The sequence below is a fragment of the Micropterus dolomieu genome, linkage group LG14, assembly GCF_021292245.1.
Source record: "Micropterus dolomieu isolate WLL.071019.BEF.003 ecotype Adirondacks linkage group LG14, ASM2129224v1, whole genome shotgun sequence".
Taxonomy (NCBI): Eukaryota; Metazoa; Chordata; class Actinopteri; order Centrarchiformes; family Centrarchidae; genus Micropterus; species Micropterus dolomieu.
In genome coordinates this window covers 18013884-18032346 of record NC_060163.1, presented here as the reverse complement: position 1 = coordinate 18032346, position 18463 = coordinate 18013884, and the positions used below count along the sequence as shown (strand labels likewise).

The window sequence follows — 18463 nt, the reverse complement described above, 5'->3', positions numbered from 1 at the left end:
TAAAACGAAAACCAGCTTGTTATAGCATTTCTCTTGACAGGTAGTGGGACAACACAAAGACACAGACTACTCTAGCAGTCTTTTGTCACTCCTAAACAGTAATAAATTTAGACCATCTCAGTCACGCTGTCTCTGTTTCTCAGCTTCAGGAGCATCCAGATGATGTCAGTTGGCGGCTTGATGCAAAAACTCTTCCTTTAAGTCTCTGTTGCCAATTTCAACAGAAATAAAGCACAGAATAAAAAAGGCTTGAAGCCATCTAGTTGTCACAGTCCAGTGCAGTCCAATCATATACCTTTCCCCTCCTGCCTTGTCCTATCCCACGCTGTCTGTCTGAGAGGTGAAGTCAAGGCAGGCAGCCTCCCATCTTATCAGCTTCTTTCTCATCACACACTTATCAAAGCTCCCTTTTCTTCTCCTCCTGCTGCTGTTTTTTGTTCGCATTGCTCTTGTCACGGAAAGTAAACACCGGCAGTTATTATCTCTCTGATGCCAACATCTCAGATAAGCCACATCTGCTCTGTTGTACATCTGGTGTATGTAGTAGCAAAGTGCAAGCTCTGTGAAGGGAAATAAGACTCAACTGCAGTTCATGCTGATTCATTTTGTAAAGCAAAATGTTGTGAAGCAAACATTGCATGGCCTTGTTTTGACAGTAATACGGGACACTTTTCAAGATATAAATATTTTTCTTTATAACTCCTGTTGCTTTTCTCCGAGTGTCTTCTGGGTCTTTAACAGTTGGTCAAGCAAACCAAGCAATTTGAAGATGTCATCTTGGAAGTTAGAATTGTCATTCTTTTTTTGATTCATCTGATATAAATCATTTTAGCCCTAATATATATATGGATAAAAATAAAAAATGACTCGAACCTTGATAAATGATACAACTTGATTGATTACAAAGACCCTGCATGGTTGCATGCTTTTTCCTCTTCTCTGTATGGGCATTTGTATGTATATGCCTATACATATGTGATTTTTTTCCTTTTTGTCCAGTAGAGGAGTCCACTCTCCATGGTTTGAGTGGAGCATCTCCTGGCCCCCTTTGGTAGTACATGTGTGTCTGATCTTTGTACCCCCCCCCCCCCCCCCCCGCCCCCCCCCCCCCCCCCCCCCCCCCCCCCCCCCCCCTTCTCTCTCTATAGGGACACACAGCAAGCTGGTCAGTTCCCACCCTCCCCGGTCCCTCTGGGCACGACCATTCATGCCCAGTGGGATGCCGGCTGCAGGCCATCGAAGTAGTAACCACTAAGCACCATAAACACTGTAGCTTTACACTCCGGGATCACATTCAGGGGCCTCAGCAGCGTGCTGGCTGTGTACACTATCTGGTTCAAGTGATGTCACAGGGGGCAGTGGATTTAAGCAGGTTTTAGTTTGACGCTAATCCCCTTGTGACAAACGCTGTGGAGGAGAGAACTATCCCTGCCAATGGCGTGCATCAACCCCATTGGATTAGCGTGTGTCGACCCCTCCTTCTTTTCTGTTTGCATTGTCCAGCATGTGGTTTTACCCCTAATTTCTTTACCCTCTGTCTTTGTTTGGAATTTAAGCGTCATGCCCAGCACAAACATGGCCCCTGCTGTAGAATGGAATAGAGCTGCGCCCTAAAGGTGTGGTTTTGTTTTGTTGTTTTTTTTCTTTCTGCATGTATATGTGTACTCTCTCTGTTTGTCATGTTGTGCCTCTCTCCTCATGGATTTCTAATGTTTCCAGGGCTGAATTATTTAGATAGGCTGCCAGCAGGGAGCTACATGATAGCACAGCCTTAAGAGTGAGGGGAGGGGGGACCTACAGCTGCAGATCAGGTAAAAGGGTACCTCATGCTTCACCTTTTCTCCTCTCCTCTCCAGTCCTCCCTTTTGACTGGGGGTGAGTGTAACTGGAGAGTTGAAACACAATACCAGGGCCTATTTTCCGCTTTTATAGCGGTCTTTATTGTCTTCACTGATGCCTAACTCAAGTGAGCAGTCGCATTTTGTTGGCGCTCTGGGCCAGCGGGGTCTTCAATGGACTGAAGGCCAGAAGAGGACTGCAAGTCGCTGTCACTACTGTGGCAACATTGCAGGGCATAGGAATTCTTTGGCACTCGGCGGGGAAGACTGTGGAATTTGTTTTCACTTAGGTCTTGGTGAGAAACAGGATCCAGTCCTCCAGCCATCGCTGTATAGGCCGATCCAGCAGGACCGGCATGTGCAGCAGCTACTGAGGAAGAACTCTATGCCTGATCTGAGCAACAGCATCTACCTTAGGCAACTGATGGCAGGCCGGGCCTCTGCACCACCTCAGGATTATTACCTGGCTGACACTACCTTATCTGGTCAACCGCATGAAGAGTCTGGGTTTTATAGGGATAACCAGCACATGCTCACCAGATCAGCCTTGCATTATGGGCCCAGTGCTGGGGGGGTGAGGACTATCTGGGATCAAGGACAGGCAAGGGCTACACCTTCCGTGCTTGCCTCTACGTCTACCACTATGCCCCCTCCCCCCCCCCCCCCCCCGCCTCTTCCGCCACCTCCTCCCCCTCCTGTTCATGAGCTGAGCCGTTTGTACAGGGAAACTCTGGGATCTAAGATGATCCCAGACGGCCAGCGTATTGGTGGCAGGTCTCCCTCTCCCGCATTCTACGGGGTTCAGCCCCATCTTCCTATTTACGCTGCTGAGCCACCGTCTTTCTCTGATCATCAAGCTTATAACATAATCAACAGCTTGTCACTGGACCCCTGCCAGCCAGCTGCCACCAGATCTGTGGTGGACCCCGCTTCTCAGGGAATGGACGGAGCTCTCCCCCGGGGTTATGGAGCTGTGGCCTCCCAAAGGCTGCCTTATGACCCAAACTATGACCCCAGCTCAGCCATGGTGGCTGCCACAGCTGGAATGACATCCAGCCTGCCATCTCACCATCCCAGTGCTGCAGACCCTAAGAAGATGGTGGACCCTACCTTTTTGTCTTTCCTGCGAGCTGAAGGCTTGGCTGAGAGCACCATCACTCTCCTGCTGCAACATGGCTTTGATTCCACTGCCACGCTGGGAATGATGGAGGACCATGATGTCCGCTCTGTGGCCCCTAACTTGGCCCAAGCCCGTGTTCTGTCCCGTGTGGTGCTTGGTTGCAAGGCAGGCGGAATGGCAACACGTGCCCGATCCAACAGCTTCACCCACCGCAGTGACCTCTACATGCAGCCTCAGGGTTTGACCATGGACCCCAGCCTGATGCAGCAACCTCCCACCACCATCCAGACTGTGTCCCCCAGGATGGGAGAGTTTCTTGGGAGAAGACCCAGCAGCGCACCCTCCCAACACCTCCTGGAGACCACCACCTACCCAGGAGCACGACCCATGGCAACTGGAGCATTCCCAGTTAGCCCTGGAGGATATAGCAGTGGTATGACTCAGGGAAGACCCCTCAACATGTACAATGCCCACACCGGTCTTGCCATGTCTGCTCTTGGACAACAGCCTCCACCAGCTCCGGGCACCCCTGGATTGGCGCCCAAAACCTTCTCTGGCTCCTATTCCCCCATGGAGCTGATGAAGAGAGCCCCCAACCTTCCCCTAACATCGCCAGTAGCAGCGCAAAGCCCTCTTCACAGCCCCCAACTTCTCCGGAAAGGGATCAATGCTGCTCCTGAAAACACAATTGTTCCCGTAACTTCTTCCTCCACTCTCCAAGCGCAATACCAAAACAACACCAAGATGGTAGGACGTCGCACTGGTCCACCTGTCATAGTCTCAACCATGGCCCCCACACCTGACACAAGTAATGTCAAACCTCACCTTACTAATTTCTTCAAACCCTCTCTCCTCTGTCCTTGTTGCTGATTTATATTTTTTCTGTAGGTATTGGTAATACTTTTGTTTTTCTGATTTCATAGATTAGATGCATAGTGAGATTTAATTCTGTGTATGATAGATTTGTTTTTGGCATACTACAAAAAATCAGACAGTCAGACAGTTCTTTTTAAATGGAGTAGCCGCATGTAAGATGCATCTGACAAGTTAAGCAGCTTTGCTTTGAGAGGTGTTTTTTTTTTAATTATGCAACTATTTATACATGTATTGCAACAGTTATGTCATTTGCCGGAGGGGAACCTGTCTCATCACCAAGTTAAAATATTTTTTATGCGCAGCACGTTAATGAGGTCAGTATTTTTGTCTTTTCCTTTCCCTTAGTTTATTGGTCAGAATCTTTTTGAAGCAATGGTTTGCTTTTGGAGTTGTTTTGAAGCCCCACCTTCCTTATTGAAGGTTTCTTGTACATGGTTTGTTCACTTGCTGTGGTGAAAATTTTACAATAAACATTGGTGAGCACTTGCAGAATAATTTGGCAAGAAAACAACAACCAGATACAGGATAGTGTTAACTAGTTGTTCTCTTAATATGGAGTTAGTAAATGTCAGAAACACAAACGTTTGTCTTTAGTATGGAGAAGTTTATTTCTATGATGTAGAGTTACCTTCATTCTATTTTACACTGTACTCTCTCCTAATCAGGGGATTAACTGCCTCAAATCCAATTACAATAATTGGATGTATAATTGTGTACACTATAATAGGAAACTGTTTTTGTAGACACCCTGTCTGTCTTGAAATTCTGATTTCATAGTAGTGACGCTAAAAATTCTTACATTTATTTTATTTGTTTGCTATACTTACAATATACTCAATCATTCTCACCTCAGACAGTAAAGGAAATTTGTTCTCTAACTGCTCAATTTGAAAAGTAGTAGAAAGTGAATTTCTTCTTCTCTGTGCTGTTTTCACTAACTTGCTAATTTTTCAAAAACAAATCCCATAGTTGAAGCAGTATATAAGACATTAACATGATTGACAATTTTTAAGAACTGATTTACTTTTTTATAGAGTGAGAGTAATGAAAGAAATGTTCCGCTTTTGAAGGTCTCTTAACCATGCTGCTGCGTACAATAATTCAAGACAAAACTGGCCTCACAGAATACATAAATGTTGAGCTTGTTTGTCTCATATGAAGTTAATACTAATAGTGTGGCAGCTTTTTATGCTCAGTTTACTGTGAGTGTGAATTCTCAAGCAGGGCATCATCTCAGCTTATTTATATACAGAAAGGCCTTTTTGTTTTCCCTTAACAAGTTGATATATTTCCCTGCTGATGAGTTCTGATGAGCTTAGTGAAGAATTAAATCTTTTAACCTTGCTTTTAGCCATATAACCCTGCATCTTGCCTGCATCTCTAATGGGTCTGTGGGTTGCTGCACTTGTTATAGAGTAATGACTTTTATGAAGTGGCTTCCCTTCATGTGTTGTCAAGGAAATAAGAAGTGAGGTGCAAGATTGAGGAGGTTGAAGTCCTTTTTTGCGTTTCATGCTAATATATGCTGCTTTCCAAGGTCACAAGCCCCCCCAACGACACTTTTAGCACAACAAACTCATTTGCATGTAGCTGACATTTGTTGCTTCAGTAACTTCATCTGATAATGGGCAGTCCTTGCCGTCGATCGGAAAACATACTTGTTAATTGTGTGTTGCTAGGCAACCCAGGTTTTGGTGGTAATCGGAGATAGATAATCTTCACATTTAAGGGAAGGGAAAAAGTGAAGCCCTGCATGCACATTTATTTTTTGCACTTATTTTTATTATTATTATTATTATTATTATTATTATTATTATTTTCAACAGCCATTTGCAGTTTGGAGCAAGAGAAAATTGAGTGAAAAAAAACAAGATGTTGAAGGGCACTTAATGAAAACATTTCTCCTAGTCTCTTTCCCTCTCTCTCTATCTCTCTCTGAGCCATTTACATCTCAAGAGAAGGCTCTAGCACACCAGACAAGAGACTCTCTTGTTACATGCATGGTATTTTATGTTCAGACATGCATATTGATGAAAAGTTGACACATTATTCCTTTTGCACCTACTGAATAAATTGGTTGTTCTTCCACAACAAACCAGTCTTCACTTTATCATATTACATCAAAGATTACATTTACACATAGCTTCTGATGGATCCACATTTTCAAATAGTTCCATAATAATTTATTTTTTTAGTGCCAGAGTGAAATTAGTAGCTCCTTAAATATTTATGTAAAAGGTGCAGGTGGGAGGGCCCTGTACTCCTCTCAGCTGGGCACTGTCTTGGTTGGCTAAAGCTGTAAGTAGTGTTAATAATGGCATTAAACGGTCGAGTTGAGCTTAGTTGCACCAGTTCCCTTCCTCTCAAAGCAGGGAGAGCGCCTTGCAGCACTCGCATTGGCCATGGAGTTGTCTGTCAGTAGCATCCCACAGAGCAGCACAGGTGGGTAAACCTAACTTCAATGTCACGTGAAGCAGAATAGCCAACCCGCTTGCTAGAGATGTGATTGGCTAGTAGCCTGCATTGTGTGCATGCTCAGTAGATTAATTAAGGTGGACCCTTGCATTTGTCCACAAATGCCAGCACGTGGTTTCCTTGCAGAGATAATCCACAGAACATCTTCAGCTGTACTTTTCTGGGCTGGAGAATTAGCTGGCAGTGTGTTTAAGGGCATGGTGTGTAGCTTACAGGAAGGAGAAAGACCAGAACTTGGCAAGAGCTCCTTGTAGCCATATGGCATTTGTCAGTTGACGTGTTCACCTGTATAAGTCTTTTCTACTTGTTCCACTGTGCCCAGGTTGTATCCGCTCTTTCCTGGGAGGTTAGTCAAAACAGGGCAGATCCCCTTTTTTTTCCTTTTTGACAGGAAGCCATCACTGTTGCGGCCGACAGTTATGTAACCTTCCACTGCATGACTCCCGTGGGGGCCTGAATGGGATTTTAATTTCCCTGCCTGTATTTGGAAGGACATTCACGAGGATGCATGCCTAACGTGCTCTCAGCTGTCCTTGGCTAAACTGCTTTGTTCAGGTGTCTGACATTGATTTCAGTGTGCACTCCTGCCTGTTTTCCACTGGCTAGTCAGGAAGAAAACACTCCTTGTGTGTCAGTGTGGCCTTAAACTTTGTTTCTGGACACCCCTGTATTTTTTTGTGTGTTTTTAGATACAAAGTGGTGTCTGTGTTCCTGTGCTGCCCCTGTACCTTTTCATTGTATGAGGGTGCTTTGATTTGATTTGATCTTATGTTGCCTCAAATGAATAGCTCCAAAGTGTTTGTGCCGTTTGATATATGGACATGTGTGTGTGCTTTTGTGGACTACACACAATGCTGTTGACCCCCACTATCCTGCCACACATATACACAGACCACGGATGTTCCCCTCTCAGCAGCAGGAAGTGTTTGTCTTCATCTGAGGCCGGCTGGATGTGACAGCAGGACATGGGGACAAGACACTAAGTTTCCTCTATCTGTCTCTTTCTTCCTTTTGACAAGCACTATTTACTGTGCATATAATGTGCATTCGAGAAGTATTAGGAGAGTGCTGATTGTCATTGTTTGGCCTCTACTTTAGCACATTGGATGTATAATTAAACAGTGACAAGGCTGTTTTAGGTTTATTGGGTGAACAGTGTCGGACTGGTAACCCTGTTTATAAATATTCATAGATTAATGATCCTAAGCGTAAAGAAAAGAGTGGTTTTTTTATAGTGTTTTTGTATAGTGAGTCTTAATACCTGACATCAAGAGTCAGTCACCTGATCCCAATCCAACTGATCATGTGTTTCACTTGTGGAAGACCAGAGTGACGGTAAAACACAAGCAAGTGGCGTGTCAATGGGTCATCGATTTTAGATTATCATCAGTCACTGACTGCTAATTAAATATGAAAATGTGTGTTAACTTGCCCAATTACTTTTTGACCCCCAAGAATGGGTGACTAAGAAAGACTACAGTTACCATAGTGTTTATCTGGTGTGGGTGTAAGCATTAAAAGAAAAAGGGGGGGGAAAAGGTAGTTTTATTTAAACTCCAATGATATGGAATACAGGCAACACAACAAAAATGTATCACTGTCCCAATACTTCCTGGCTGCCCTGTATATCGACCCCCCCTCCTTACTTTTTCTTGATGCGGTAATGGGTTAGGGGCTGTTACTGTGGAGGGATAGTGGCTTATGTTACCTGTCTAGGAATAGGCTGAGAATTAGAGTGGGGAAATCCTATCGGCCATCTGTGTGTGTTTGTGCGTGTATGAGTTCTAGAATGGATACGTGTGTGTTTGTGTGTGTGTGTTCAGATTCTACTATACAGGCGTCACGTGTTAGTGGGAGTCTGTGTCATCCTCACTAATCCCTCTGATATGAATGAGTGGAGACAGACAAGAGGTTTCAGCTCACATGGCATTGGTCAGGGGTTATTACAGGGAATTTAGCTGTATAATAATCACTCTAGCCCTGCTCTTTTATTAATATCGTTCATTACCATGTATATGCATTGATTTACTGTGTCTATGCAAAACATGCATATTTAGACATTTTGTCGTGTTGGGTCTGTCTCCAGCACATTGAATTTGAAATGAAATGAGATGAGGTTAAAGTTTACTTACTTACAATTACTTTCAGCTTTAATTAAGTGTTTCATGTGTCAAGTGTAAGAATTGTAACCCTTTGTGTGTACTACTGAGGGTACAGAAATTAAACAGACAACTTAACAACAATTTTAATAAACTAAATCAGTTGGTGTGAGATCATGTGACTTCAGGTCTTGGTCTGTCAAGCATACTCAACTGTTCCATAAAAAATGCGGTTTGTCATGTCTGCATCTTTAGGGCCGTTGTTCTGCTTTATTGTCCTAAAATTTGAAGACTATATAAAAGGGCTCAGTGGAACCAAAAGGTCACCACTTCAAATTAAAAGTTTAAAAGTGGGCGCTCAGACCTCATAGTCATTGCTTAATTTCAAACCTGATGCGCTGGTGTGCAAGTGCAAATCCAAAACAATGAAAAATATTTTTCTTTCAGCAATGTATGCTCCTGCGATGACTGTGCTGTTAAAAGGCCACTGTTCATCTGTAGATTGTTAAACGCTTATCTGTGTGCAGTCCTTCTGTCATGTGTCTCCAGTTTCCCGAGAAGCTGGTAAATGTTACATGAACTATCTGTTGCTCCATCTCCACTTGGCCTCTGTATTGTTTGTGTCCCCGGGGAAATATGGCCAGGAAAATCTATTTTTCCACTGCAGTAGTTTTTTCTCAGGAAAAAAAAAACAAGCGAAAGAAAAAAGTGTTCTCCTCTCGCCCCGCACACCCCTCCCTCGCTGTTTTCTCATGGTTGATCTTTCCAAACCCTCGGTTCGTTCACAGAGGGATTAATGGTTTCTGCAAAGCCAGCCAACCCATGGAGGGAACGGAGCCTTCAAGTGAATGAGGAACAGCTGGTCTCCCCCTGCTTGTGACAGCTTGAGTGTTTTGTGCATGTGTTTGTGTGCATGCACGATATTAGCAGCTGACCTCTGCACAGGGTCAGAAGTAGCATCCCTGATCCGAAAGTGGGCCTCGAGTGTAGAGGGTTTTCTCTATCTCATCTACTGTGCTGCTGCTGCTGCTACTATCAAATGTCAATGGGTCTTTAAAAGTATTATGAGTTTGCAACACTTGAGTTTTCGTCGATCAAATGTGTTTATGTGAGACAGACGTTTTTATCCCAGACTTATTTATGAGCCATGTCAGGGTCAGTGGGGTGGTCAATAAAGTATTTCTGACTGCCTGAACCTATATTTCTGAGGAAATGGTGTGAAATGGCGTTAATATTATTAATGAAATGGGTCCTAAATTAGATTTGAAATGACCAAAAAAATGAGCTGAAAAAATTCAGGCTTGAAGGAAGTAGCTATATCTTTCACATTTTTTGAGACATATTTCAGGTTGTGTTGCGATGACTAGAGGTCAGCTGAATGGAATTGCTCTTCCACAGGCCTAAAGGTGACTGCTAAGTGCTAATGGTGAGATAAGGAGTGTGACGATGCATGTTTGTGTGTGCTCATCTTGGTATGTTATGATTGGTGAGGAGAATCTACCAGCTATTTTGGGAGATCGCATTGTCATGTTTATTCTACTAGTCTCCCTATCCCATGGCTGTTTTGTTTACAGGATGGCAATAATGTGTGCTCACTGCTTGCGCTGTAAGAATGGCAGCACTTTGATATAATCTCCCCAATTATCTGTCGTCAATTCTGCCATGTATTATTCCTCTCTCCGCGGCAGCTGGGGAGGAGATTGGTTTTGTGCATGTCGAACGGCAACAGCTGCATCCACTAAAACAGACAACTACCTCTGCGCACCTCCCTAGTCCTTCTCTTTTTTTTGTCTCCCTCCCCCTCTTTTCTCTCTCACTCAGTGGTGGGCAGGTCACCCTGAATTATTCATCAGTGTGAAATGAAAAAGCTCATGGATATTGAATATCCCCTCTGAAGTGGTGGCCAACCTTGTGTTTTTTTTCTTCTCTTCTTCCTTTTTTTTTGCAGCTGAAAAGAGTAAAGAGCGGCAGATCTCATTGCCAGGGTATTTCAAAGGTTAACCGATTGCTTTGCCTCACACACATATTTACTTTCCTCATGGTCTGTGGCCAGTGAGGAGGGGCTGGGGAAAGGAAGAGGACAGAGGAAAAAGATTGAGGAAGAGAAGAAAAGGAATGAAATGGTAGAACAGTAATCTGTGTTCCTGTGGATATTTTTCTCCTCAAAGAACTCGTTCCTTTTACCACCACAGTGGGCCGCCTCATTGTGTAGTTGCAGCTGATTTATCTAGCCTTTCTTGTCCCGTGTTGTGAGATCTGTTCCTTCCTGGAACGAGCGCGACTGTGGTCAGTTGTGGTCGTCCCGATCGACCAGTTGTCATTAGTTTCCCATGTGGCCCACTGTGTTCCTCCACTGTCCTCCTGCCTAGTCTTTTGTCCTGTGGTTTGATCCGCGGCCCACGTTGCAAATCAATGCTTCTGGTTGCCATTCATTCAGCTCAGCAGCCAGCAAACACTGCGGAAATCTCAAAACATCTCCCATGTGAGAAAATGTAAAATGGGCAGGAAGGATAAGGGGGGAAAATCCTTCAAGATCCGGAGCTCTGTGTTGTTGTTTTTTTCTTTAGGACATTTTACTCACATAAGAATACTTCTGTCCATTATTTGCTGACATTAGTGTCTTTATTTGTTTAACGGGCAAGCTGATTGCGGTTTTCCTGAAGGACAGAGACTTAAGAGTATGCCAGAGAGCAGATGCAAAGATAATGAACTAATAGAATAAATAAAAACTACTCAAGGGCAAACCCCTCCTTCCCTTTTTCATATGTTGTACATGCTAATTGGACACGTTCAGTAATATCTGAGAGAACAGTCCAGCATTAACCCTGCATCGCTCTCGTTGGCCATTATGTTGCTTCTACCCGGTACCCTTTCAGTCATTACAGTCCATTTTCCTCCATTCCCAATTTCTACTGCATAGACAATTACTCAGGAATCCTTTTAGAGTATTCCCAAGCCATACAAAGACCAAATGTACCTGCAGTAAGCAGCCAGGGATTTAACTGACTAACCTTTTCCGAAAGTATTCTTAACAAAGTTGTAATGACTGACAATGGGAGAGCGGAAAGCTATTTTATTTTCCTGAATAAAACAACTACAATTTTTTGTCTACTAGGAAATATTTTTGAGTCTATGCAATAGTTTTTTCGCTTAGGACATGTTGTTACTTGCATGTAATTGCGCTTTAACAAGTGAAATGCATTGGCTGACAGCGTACAGGAAGTAGGGCAGCGTCGGTGTGGCTGGGAGGTGTCAGGTGTTCCAGGTGTCATATCGTGTGTAAACTCCTGTTACAGTGGGTTTGGGGATATGTTGGGTGGTGGAGAAGGGGTCTGCTCTGCCAGAGGACGTGTGAAATATCATCTGCTATGGTGGAGGGAGGTGGATGAGTAGGTGGGTGGGAGTTTCTTTCCAGAGGGTGTAGGAGCAAGGGGGTTATGATGATGAAAATGGCTGTAACTCTTTAGCAAAGTGAGCTTTAAAAGGCTGTAAGTGGACACCTCATACTTTCTGATGGCTGACTCCTGGCTGACAAGACCCCTCGACCCTGGTGTATTTATCGTAATGGAGCACAGCTGGGCCGCAGCTTCTATGGGTTAATAGCCATGTGACAGCTTCGGGGGGAAAGCGGGGGGTAGTGTGTGTGTGTGTGTGTGTGTGTGTGTGTGTGCATTTTATTTACTTGTGCACTCCACTGAGTGGCACGCAGGGGCCACACTTGGGAGGGTGGGAGTCTCTGCTGCGTCTCCTCTCTCTCTGCCAGGCCAGATGGCTCCTGTCACTGAGAGAGGAGGAGGAGCAATGGAAGGAAAAGGGGAAGGAGGGCGCTCTGAGTCGCCCTTAACAGCGCCAGAGTGGCCCGTCCCCAGAGCCACCACATCTGGAGACCACCTGCAGCTGGCTCACTCAGCTTCCTCTGTCCTCGTCCTGTTCCCTCTTGCACGCGCTCACTTTCTCACTTTGTTTTTCCAGATGGGGGGAGGTGGCAGTGCTGTGTTTGGTCAGGCTGTGATTTGTGCCCATATTTCAGCAACTTTAGTGTGTCTCTGCAGTGGGTAGAGCGGGACGAAGAGCAGGGGGGAGGGAGTGAAGGAGGGATGTGAAGAGGAGGCGGCGGCAGTGGTGGCGGCATGAAAGCGCAGCAAAATATCATTTTATTTTATGACTGCACCAGCCTCTGAGAGTTGTGGGTTTTATATTTGTTATATTTCTTTTTTTATTCCACCCCAAGTAAAAAGCCAGAGTGAGAATGTTCGCTTTTCTTCCCTTCACTGCAACAGATCCAGAGGCCACAGGGGGGCTGTTCCTGCCTGGAAAATAAAGCCTGCTTGCCCTCCTTGGCTCCCCCCAAATAAAATACACTCATTTGCATTCCCATGCTGTAATTTAGCCCTCCTCCCTCGCTCTTTCTCTTTCACTATCTCTCTGTCCCTCATCCCTGCATCTTTTCAGCCCCGGTCCTCACAGTTCCGCAGGGATTGGAACGTGGGAGGGGAAGAGAGGAGGGGAGGCAGAGAAAACAAAAAGCAGAGAGAGGCAGTGTTGACTCAGGGTTGTTATCTGGACCGCTGCTGAGGGGGTGGGGGCTCTTGCGAGTATGTGTGTGTGTCTGCATACATGCCTAGGGGGTGTTATTTACCCTGGCTGCTGAGAGGCAGGTGCCTCTCAGTGGATAAACCTGGGCCTCCTAAATAAATATTCACCATGGGGAAATTAGACTTGAGTCACCAAAAACTACATTAGTGCTGCTCTCTTTTCCGCCCTCTCTCCACCTCTCGTCACACCAAGAATGACCAGTCCCCTGAAGACCAGCCATCTTACACCTAAATACTAAAAAGAAGTGTCACTGAGCATAAAGGACAAAGAAAATCTCTGGGGACTTTTGGATGTTTTTATAGAGCAAAAGGATAAACCTCTTATCAGCATGTATCTGTGTTGTACAGTATGTTATGTTATAAGGAGCGACTCTCCTGATATTTTGGTTGGATCCACTCACAGCTTGTTTCCTCAGAGGTTTACGCTCCTAAACTAAAGTTGTTGAGCGAACAAATATGACCTTTAGCTAAGATGATATTGCATTATTCATTCACTATGCATGGGGTACAAGGAAGAGTTGCCCAGTTGGAATCTAAGGGTGTTTTCAAACCTATAGTTTTTTTGCTCTCATCAGAATAATGGGTTTGTATACTTGCTGCGTTTTCTCCTTAGTTCAGCCAAGGGGAAACATTCTACTGATTAGTCATGTATCCGGGTCGGGAATGAGAGAGAAAATATACCAAAGATCAAGAAGGCAACACACTTTGTTGCTAGTCCAGGTCAGACCTTAAGTCATGCTGCAAGCGACCGTCGATTTTGCTCATCCGCATCTCAGTATGCAATCTATAAATGTCTACAGGAGCTGTTTACCCCTGACTTGCAGAGCATGCCTTGTATTTGTGTCTGATTGAGGTTAGATCACATTTACACCGCAAACAAACCACTCCAGAATTTTTTTTGTGACTGGACCGAGACCACTTACTTCAAAGGGTACTTGGTGTGTTTGTGCAGAGAACAACTGCTGTGTTCAGATCTGCCCAAACAAATTGTACCAAGTGGCAGGCAAACCGATTCAACTGGACTACACAAGGCAAAATGAGTACATATTGATATTTTTAAACTTACTTATTTTCTCACTTACATCTAGTTGTACATAGCAATGCAAATAGTTCTGGTTTTATTTGCACCGATTTTGAGATATTGACATTTTGACAGGCATCTTAAAACTTGAGCACATCAAACCAAAACTGTGCTTTTTTAGATACCGCTAGAGGTATTTGAGAAAATGTCTTATAATTTGGGCAAACTGACCCTTTATTTACAAAGCACTAGGAACATAAGCATATAAGACAGAACATACTCTGGATACCAAGTTAAACTTACAAAAAGTCAGTACAGTAACAATACACTGCTTTCTTAAAATCCCTTTAAGTGCTTTAGGGGGATTTAACAGGCCTCTACATCCAGCATCCTCTCAGCAGCCAAGTTCCAGTGCTTACAGGAAAAGGGTGCTTACAGTATAATTAGGCTGGTTAAAGAAGAGGGCTCCCTCTCAATGGTAAATCTACACAGACTGTAACGAGGTTCGGGCCCTGACCGCTGCTCTTGATGTCTCACTGTGCCAAAGGTTAGGGCTTTAAGAAGTCATGCGGCAGGCGGGAGATGGGAATGTAGACTCTGAACTGAATTTTTTAACTCTGAATTTGAAATAAAAAATTTATTATTATGCCTCAAAAAGAAAAATGCATCTAAGGAAAAATAGTACAGAGGCTCTTTTGCCAATAACCGTGGATTTGTAGTTTAATTTTATATTAATTTTCATTTTATACAGATTTTTACTTTTTATGAAGAAAACTAACCAGATTTTTAAATAGAAGCAGATTGGTTTGAACAGATTTTTACCCAGATTTTAAGTCCTTGTGCATGCTTAAGCATCCAAGAAAAGGTGGATCACCGGTGTTTACACAATGACTGGTCAGAATGAAATAAAAAATTAGAAAAATGAAAGAAGAGAGGAGAAAAGGCAAATGAGCAGACTATAAATCAGAAAACTTCCAAGTACAAAAAAAAGACAGTATTTTAGTGCATTGAATTTTTTACATCAGATTTTCACCAGTTTTATGTATTCAACTAAAGTTCACATATTTTGGAGAGGAAAAAGAACTAAAAACAATAAATGCATAATGAGTTTGAGTATTGATTAGCTTTACTTTAGGTCATAAATTCATCTGAATAATGTGTGTGTGGTTCTGCATCAGGTTTGAGTAGTAATATCTGGGTATGCGCAGGCACAAATGCTTTTGCTCTGAGGTGCGGTTGTGGCTTTGCTGTATGGCAACAGAGGCTGAGGGGCGAACAGATGTAGCCTTCAATACTGGTTTAGACCCAAGTCTGGCTGTTCTACATCTGAAAGAGGAAGTGTGTGTTGGTGTGGGAAGGACCTGCTGTGTCAATCTGTTCTCATGTTTACTCGCCCCCTCCAAACATGTAACGACATGCACGTCAACTGCCAGAGTCAGGAGCATATAGCATTTGTTCGCACGAGGCCTGTGGCTGCACGTAACCCATACCAGCTTTGTCCAGTGAGACCTGCATCGCTTTGAACTCATCAGCCTCTGACTGTCAGCCATGGCACCTACTGGAGAGATCACAAGCAGATCTTCAGGGAGCCAGTCCCTCTAGGAATTTCTCAACTAGTGATCACAAGAATTAACACAAACTCAACCACTCCTTGGGATATTTTAGAGATTTAGCATTTTGTTTTCAGATCCCCACTAATTTAACACAAAAAATTGTCAAACTGCAGTTTCATGCACAACAATCCAGAACAGAACTGCTTTTATAAGCTAAAGATAAATAAAAAGTCTGGCCTCCCCTCAACTTGTCTTTTCAGGCAGCACTTGCCATTGACCATTTTAAAATGTAAAAAAATTAACCATCTCCTATCTGATACCCAAAACTAATCATTTGATTGGTGGAGCTGACAACTCTACATTGCATTCAAGGAGGCACTGAGGTTACTGTAAGGACTAGATTGGGGTAAAAAGAAAGTCACAGAAGTGTGTTTGAATTCTGGTCTAGTTTTTTGTACAGGGTAGCAGCTACTAAGATTCTCTAAGATTCACAAGTTAATTTTTACTCTCACTGGAACTTACTGCATAAAATTCTCATCAGCAAGTCGAGTTGAGATTTATTGCAAAATGACATCATCATGGTTATGATGGTTTTGTCAGTTTTATTGGAAAACTGTTAAAGTTCAGTCATTGTGGGCCAAGTAATCACAAAAAAACCCTCTGAGATCCTTCAGGGACTGAACCTCAACAATACCTGTGAAGGGATCAGCAGTGGTCGGATATAATCTATAATCTAAACAGCTTACATTGGAGTGTAATAATATTTGACTTTTTGACCTGCGAAGTTGGCAGCCATTCAGAAAATCTCCAGTGTTGATTAATAACGCCTCTTCTTCAAATATCCAGAACCTCGCAGAATGACTCTTTTGGAGCCACATTCAGAATGTCTTTTGAGAAGCTGTGATCCGCCACCTTCCATATTAACATATTGCTGTCAGTCAGCGGCCCCCTCCTCCTGCACATCCTTTAATGTTATTGAAGAGAGAAAGATCAGAGGGGCAGGCGTATCCCCACACTCCATCAAGAGTGTGTATATGTGTACAATGTGGGGGTGTGTGTGTGTGGGGGTGTGTGTGTGTACGGTATGTCTGGCATGTCTGGCCGGCTGGCAGGAAGTGGGGGCTGCTGTCTTTGATGGTCACACTCCCTCAGATGTGTCATTGCTACAGACGGCGGCTCGCCTGACATGCTGTGTCTCTGCTCGTTGGGCTTTTGCCAGTGAGAAACAACAGCCCTGATAGTCACCTAAACACACACACACCCATTAAAACACACTTAAAGTGGATACACACAATTATTCTGCACAAAAGAGAAAAGTGGCTTCACACAGGGATGGACACATCCACCCAGTCCCTGAGCCAAAACTGCTCGGGCCATTCTACCTTACCACTTTACTGTCAGTGATAATCGGTTCTGGCGTGTGACCGTGCCGGGCTCTTTGTCTATTGGTTGCGCCTGTCGTGCAGCCGGCGAGGTGTGTGTGTGTGTGTGTGTGTGTGTGTGTGTATTATGTGCATGTGCGTCGCTGTGCTCTGGCCGTGCTGCAGAATTGCAGGGAGGCTCCGGTTACATTGTTATTCTAAACAGGGTGTTTTCAGCCGCTCGTCCTCGCAGTCATTCAGCATAGCGATCTGTCAGTTTTCTCTCCTCCCTCCTCTTCCCTCTGGGGACCAAACTGTGAACTTAACACACTCGGCTCTGATGACTTCCCTGATGGTGTGAAAAACAGCCAACTCTTCAGCTGTAATGTTATTGCTGGAGTGGCTTGAATGTTGCATTGTTCTTCTGGTTTAAAGTCTGTGTATGTGCATGTGTGTGTATTACATATTCAGAGCGAGGGAGGGAAGTGTGAGTGTGTGTATGTCACTATTCCAATCTCTTCCCGGTAACCCGCAAAGTGTGTGTGTGTGTGTGTGTGTGTGTGTGTCTGATGTTTGGGGGGTTGTTGAGGTCTAGATGAAAGTGGAAAAGCAAAGGAGGAAACCAAATAATCGGGAGGGTGAGGGAGGTGAGGCTGGGAGCAAACGATAGCAAAAGAGAGTGTGTGTGTGTGTGAGAGAGAGAGAGAGAGAGGGAGAGAGGGGGGGAAAAAGGGGGCAGGCGTTCTTAAAACACTGTGGAGTCTAGATCAGAAATAAAACATTAAAAAAGGAAGGAGGAGGAAGAGGAGGAGGAGGAGGGAAAAGGGAGGAGGGATTGTGCTCGAGTGTGTTATGTGTGCGGATCCTATGAAGTGAACACAGCCAGGGAGTAAATTGTGCGAGTCCAGAGAGCTCAGCTCTGCATGTTCGAGCTGGCACTTTTGATTTAGACAGAATTTTTTTTCTGCCGCAAGATCTTTTTTTCTGCCCCTCCCGGTTTATTATCAGCTAAGACAAAGGCAGGAGAAAATAGCTAAAGAGAGGGAGACGGAGAGAGAGAGACGAACAGTGAATAGATGTTGCGCAGCTGACAGCAGAGGAAGCGGCAGAGAGAGTTTCCAGCCATCGCGCTCCCCGGCCACTGCCTTTTCTTCCTGGGAGATAAAAAAAAAGGACAAAAGCGTCTTCCCCCCCCGCCTTCTCCAGCCCGCCACCATTCGATCACCAGCCTGCACGTTGCTGTGTGTGTGTGTGTGTGTGTGTGTGTGTGCGCGCACATAAGGACACCGCGGGTGTATGGTGCTTTTCTCCCAGCCCTCAAAGGCATGGACTGAAGATGATGCAGCCTGGGGCTTAGTGAGAGCTCACTCCGCAAAAACCCCTTCCCCTCACCAACAGGGCCAGACCAACAGGAGCAATTCCGGGGGAGGGGGGAGGGGGGGGGTTGAAGGAGTGAAGGAGGAGAAGAAAAGTGTGTGTGTGTGTGTGGGGGGGGGGGCGGGTAGTACCCTCCTTGGATTATTGC

The 18463-nt window shown here is 44.5% G+C and overlaps 1 protein-coding gene across 4 annotated transcripts in view; it reads left to right on the top strand.

The window, feature by feature from the left end:
* The window catches only part of LOC123982504 (C-terminal-binding protein 2), a 97240-nt gene that overhangs the window by 52898 nt on the left and 25879 nt on the right, over window positions 1-18463 (top strand). Inside the window, exon 1 of one of the 4 annotated variants that reach the window (XM_046068058.1) lies at window positions 1954-3766. The exons of the other annotated variants lie outside the window; for them this stretch is intronic. Within the exon in view, the coding sequence (XP_045924014.1) occupies window positions 1954-3766 (1813 nt within the window). Of the gene's footprint in view, window positions 1-1953; window positions 3767-18463 lie in introns of those variants that run through there. 4 annotated transcript variants of the gene reach the window in all.